The 5,733-nt window shown below is 34.1% G+C and overlaps 1 protein-coding gene across 1 annotated transcript in view; it reads right to left on the reverse strand.

The window, feature by feature from the left end:
• The window catches only part of MUC19 (mucin 19, oligomeric), a 151,205-nt gene that overhangs the window by 117,427 nt on the left and 28,045 nt on the right, over window positions 1-5,733 (reverse strand). Inside the window, 4 exon segments of the mRNA XM_012638394.1 lie at window positions 297-432; window positions 2,141-2,264; window positions 2,716-2,838; window positions 3,505-3,715. Of these exon segments, the coding sequence (XP_012493848.1) occupies window positions 297-432; window positions 2,141-2,264; window positions 2,716-2,838; window positions 3,505-3,715 (594 nt within the window).

The following is a 5,733-nucleotide window of genomic DNA, read 5'->3' on the forward strand; positions in this document are numbered from 1 at the left end:
ATTTTCCAGTATATTTAGATGATTGTTAGTAAATGAAGAGGGTTTCATTTGTTAAGATGTTTTTTGCAAGGAATTTCCAAGGAGTACAGGTAATATTGATTTAATATTGACAGGTAATACCATCGATGCCAATATGTGATGGAAAACAGATACTGAAATATATAACCATTAATTGGAGGGCTATTTGGTTTTCATTTCTTTAAATAGTAACTGAAGGTGAAGACTGTGTTTTAATTGGTTGAGAAATAGCCTGGTGTCTATTTTAGTCTTTTCTAGTATTGTAGGTGATTACATACGTGAATGGCCAAGAAGTAACAGTTTCCAGGATGGTTGTATTTAATACCATCAAAGGTGGTAAGTGAACTTCCTTCCACCTTACATCTTCCAGGACATAATGCTTCAGTGCAAGACCACTTTGCTTCTTGGCACGTGCTGTTAAAATTCAAGAGTTATGTTAAAGGTTGTCAATTGTGTTTCTCTATGGTGAAAATAAATATCACAACACTAAAAAATAATAACATTTGGTTAAGCTTTATTAGATCATCATAATTCCCCACTCAACATCTCCACTGTGATAAAATAGCTCATTATGGTAGTATACTGGTATTTTAAAAGGCTTTAATTCTAGGTCAGGCATGGTGGCTCACGCCTGTAATCTCAGCACTTTGGGAGGCTGAGGTGGGTACATCACTTGATGCCAGGAGTTCAAGACCAGCCTGGGCAATGTAGCGAGATCCCATGTCTAAAAAATTTTTTAAATTAGCCAGATGTGGTGGTACCAGCTACTCCGGAGGTACCTGAGTACCAGCTACTCAGGAGGCTGAGAGGGGAGGGAGGATTGCTTGAGCCCAGGAGTTTGAGGCTGCAGTGAGCTATGATCAGGCCATTATGCTCCATCCTGGGAAACAGATTTGAATTCTATTCACTAAAATGATAAACTCCACGTGAATTAAACATATAAAAACCATAAGCTGGATTTTAGGAGTTTGCTTAAATGGAACACATTTCATTAATAGCATTAAAACACCCGCTACAAGCCACATTGTAGACTTGCCTGTCCAGTACAGTACAGAGACATATAGCCATTGAGCTTCTGAAATGTAGTTAGCGCAAATTGAGATCTGCTGTAAATTTAAATTAAACACATATTTTTGAAGACGGTGTGAAAAAAAATTGTAAAATCTCTCATTAACTTTATTTTATATTTATTTTATCTTGAAATAATATTTTAAAGATATTGGATTATATAAAATACATAATTAATTCTACCTGATTGCTTCTTTTTACTTCTTTAAACTATGTCAACTAAAAAATGTTTAATTATATATGTGGATCACATTTGTGGCCTACATTATATTTCTCTTGGACAGTATTATTATAGATACTCAATAAATCATAGCTATTGTTATTCATAGTTATTAATATGCTATTACCACAAAAACTAAATATTTTTTATTTATCGATAAAATAGATTTTTTTCATTGGGCCAGATTATTTCTGCACAAGGACATAATACATTTCTTGAAAAGTCCTTTGTACTCTTGCAGCAATTTGGAGTTTTACAGAAAAATCATAATGAAGAATGGAGAAATCTCACGGGTCAGTAGATCCTTGTTGAACTCAGAAGGAAGACTCAACGTTGACTATTCAATTAATAGAGAAATAACCTACACTAACTTTTGGCACATTAAAATTTATTCCAGATATTACCTATCTTCACAAATCTAGCTGCACAGGAAAATTATTTGAAAAATGTTAGGTTGCTTCTGACTATACACTTTACTAAACATTCTTGGCAGAATTAGCATCACTATTTTTTCGGTATTGTAACCAAACTCTTGTACTATGCTTTGCTCTATATTTGCAACTACCAAGTGGTTTACTATTCAAAACACTATTTTGGTTAGTGAATAACATTATTTTTAAAGATATACAGAAAGCTCATACTTTTAATAAAAAACACAGTAAGCCTTCCTCAAAAAAAGAAAGTTATAACAGCAACACAGAATATGCAATGAGATTGCTCTTTATTTCTGAAAAATTTATTTTAAGGGTTAGCTTAGGAATTTCTTTCAAGTTAGATTTAAAAATTGATATTATTTCACCATCAGCAAAATGTGAACAAAAAGCACACACATACCACTGGGAACCACAAGGACCTTCTCGGACTTCTCCTGACTGATACACTTTTCCATTGGATTCACAGGGACATTCAGCCTTCAATACACATTTTCCTTTCACTCCAATATCATCCAATAGATAACCTAGAACACATTATATAAGGTTAATCTCAAAACTATATAAACATCAGTAAATTGTACAGCAGCATATTGTAAAATCACTTAAAATAGGTCTTCAAGTGTATACATGCACTGAAAATGGTAATTTCTTGTTAAATTACTCATCATTTGAGAACTGGCAAGAGGATAATTTTCTGAGCCTTAGTTACTGCTCCACAGAGCACAGTCCTATTGAGCTTAATGTAGGACTAGAGAATATTCTGTGGAATACCAGAGCCCTCATGTAGTATAGAGACAGAAATACACATTAGCTTTAAAATTCATCTAACCTTCCTCTGCAGTTTGCTAGGAGGATAGATTAGGAACAGCTGAATTGTTGAAATATCTTGTTACAAATAAGTCACCTCTCTGGCAAGACTTGAGTCCCACTTTGTTTTCAGCTGTGTTAGTGTAAAAACTCTCACAGGTGTATTACCTTCTGGGCAGGTGCAGCCACTCACACATTCACTGTCTTGAAAAGGTGCCACATTAGAACAAGTTGCAGGATTGGAGGGTCCACATTCTTTGTAGATATGTTGTTCTGGGCAGCTAGGTTTTTCTGGGAAAATACAGAAATATATATGTGGAAATTAGAGGGAAATGAATGTGATAAATACATAATATTCTAATGAGGAGCTTTTCAAATGGGATTGAGTCTGATTTTCAAGATATGTCAGTCTTTAAAGATACTAGATATAAGTAAATTATGTCACTTTCCCATGCATTATTTTATGATACAATATGTAATTTGGAGGAAATGTATATTGTATATAATTTAATTTCATCTTAAGTTAAAATTGATACTCTATTGATATTATGAAGATTGAACTCAGCATAAGTGGAAATATATTTATATTTGCATGAAGCTCATATTTATGTTTTACCAACCTTTTTGGAAAAAATCATAGTACTAATCAGTATACATTTGATAAATTTTCCAATTATTTTTTACAGAATTCACTCACTTTTCCCCATGACTTTTGCTGATTGTAATGACTACAAAATTCCTAATTAAGATCACAACACAAAGCACTGCGATGTCGGGCAAGTCGCGTCACCAAAAAAAGCCTCGGTTTCCTCATAAGTGTATGTGAGAGACAAGACACGATCTCTAAGATCCCTCCTGGAGCTTAGAATCATTTGAGATTACATTGAACTGTAGCTTAACTTTAAAGAGCTATAGAGATGTACTCATTTGTAATCTACAGTAAAGGTAAAAACCTACCGCAGACCACACTGAAATCGTTTCTCCAAGATTCAAAGGTGCCAGGACCATCTGAGGCACAGAGGCGGGACAATTCTGAATACGTGTCACATGTAGAATTTTTGTCTCTAGTTTGGCAGTACTCATCAATGCAGATCATTTTATAGTCATTGGATAAAGTGGCAACCTTTCCACATTTCTCAAAGTAGGTTAAAATAATTTTGTTACAATACTGCAAAATAAAGCATGATGTTTTATTAAAATGGACAATAAAAAATAAGAAAAATGGACAAGATGAATTTTTTAAAGAGACAAGCATGGAAATTTGTTCTGTTTCATTTTTGCATAACATCCTATAGCTTTGACAAGGAGAATTGTTGGACACTGGTTGAAATGGAAGTTTCTGATGTATTATAGTTGGCAAAGTGACTTCTGAAAGAATACTTTTGGATACTTGACATTGTGGATTGCTATATAGTGACTTCAAAAATTATCATACCTAAACTTATCCAAAATGTCTCTAGAGGTGACATGAATTTTAGAACTTGAAAAATGGAAGGGGTGAGAAGAGGAGAAGAGAGACTAATCATTGCTAAAGATTGGGATGGTAACTGATGGAATACCACAATAGACAGAAATATTGTCCCTTTAACTGTTAATCTGCTTATATCTGATGAGCAAACAGATGACCATAAAATAGAGTGACTCTGCCTTTTCTTTGAGGGAGCCATGTGTGTTTGCTCTGGAAACAACATGTTTGTTATATGTTGGTAAAGGAAGTAAAGATATATATTATGGAACCTAAAAATTTCAAATTTCAACATAGTTCAACTGCCACATAGATGTTTTCTATTTTAACAATATGTTTTCAGAAACACAAAAGCTACTGTCAAACAAATGCATAATTTGCACCAATTAGGCTCCAGGAAGGCTGATAACATTCTCCAAGTAAGGTATAAAGTTAAGTGAAATAAAATCTTCAAAGATTATTTTTTGCATCTATGATCCTTTGTACATTTTCTTACCAAATTATAGGTTCCTTTAGGGCAAGAAATATAATTTTATATGCTGTGGACTTAACACAATGTCTTTTACATATGCTGGTCCTTAGTAAATATACATTGGTTTTAACATAAATTTATATATTCATTCAAATAACATTTTTGAGTAAGCAGGAATAAGTTCTCAAATACTGTGCAACTACCACAATATATAAAACATAATCCCTGTTATCACATAAATCATAATTTTATAGGGAACATATGATAAAAGCATGGGCAATTTTTATGGATGATACATTATTATAAGTGTCAATGGGTTTCATAGAGTAAATAAGTGCAAATGAGTGGCATATGGCAACAGAGGAAACAGAAGACAATTCCAACTGCAAAGATCAAGGAGGGTTTCACAAGGAAGATGGCAGATGTTCTTATATAATGCCACAGCTTAATTTGCTTTGCCAGAACATGACAAGATAGCTATAAGTACAGCATCCATTGTCAATGAAACAGAAGTCTCTTCTATCAATACTATCCATGCATCTCTTGATCTTGAGAATTTTGCTGTAGATTGAAATAGGGATATGTGAACATTCATTTAGTCATCAAATGGATGCAGTCTATCAAATTCAGCATAACAGAATTACTGAAGTCCAGAAATTTCACAGAGTAAACAATGACTATTTTCAAGTGTTGAAGTCAAAAATATTACCTGTAACTTTTTCAAAAAGAACGTAAAGGATATGGGGGATGACAATTCAGACTGGATATCTGGGGCCAAAGTAAGGGAGTAGGACATGGTACATGGATGTCCAAACTCTAAGAGAAGAGTCAAGTCAGTACCCATCAAGTGATTCCAGTAATGGAGAGGTGAAGCATGTCAGTTTACAGACAAACTAAAACACGAACACTATGCAAAGGAAATTAGAACTGTTACACAAATATATAGTAAATATCATAATATTTTGGAAAAAACATTTTAGCACTGTGGTCCTCAACCACTGGCTGCTGACCGGTACTGGTCTGTGGCCTTTTAGGAACCAGGCCGCACAGTAGGAGGTGAGTAGGGTAGTGAGCGAGGCTTCATCTGTATTTACAGTCACTCCCCGTTGCTCACATCACTGCCTGAGCTCTGCCTCCTGTCAGATCAGTGGCGGCATTAGTTGCAGGAAAACAAGCTCAGGGCTCCCACTGATTCTGCATTATTGTGAGTTGTATAATTATTTCATTCTATATTATAATGTAATAATAA

Source organism: Propithecus coquereli, unplaced genomic scaffold, assembly GCF_000956105.1.
Source record: "Propithecus coquereli isolate 6110/MARCELLA unplaced genomic scaffold, Pcoq_1.0 Scaffold13, whole genome shotgun sequence".
NCBI lineage: Eukaryota > Metazoa > Chordata > Mammalia > Primates > Indriidae > Propithecus > Propithecus coquereli.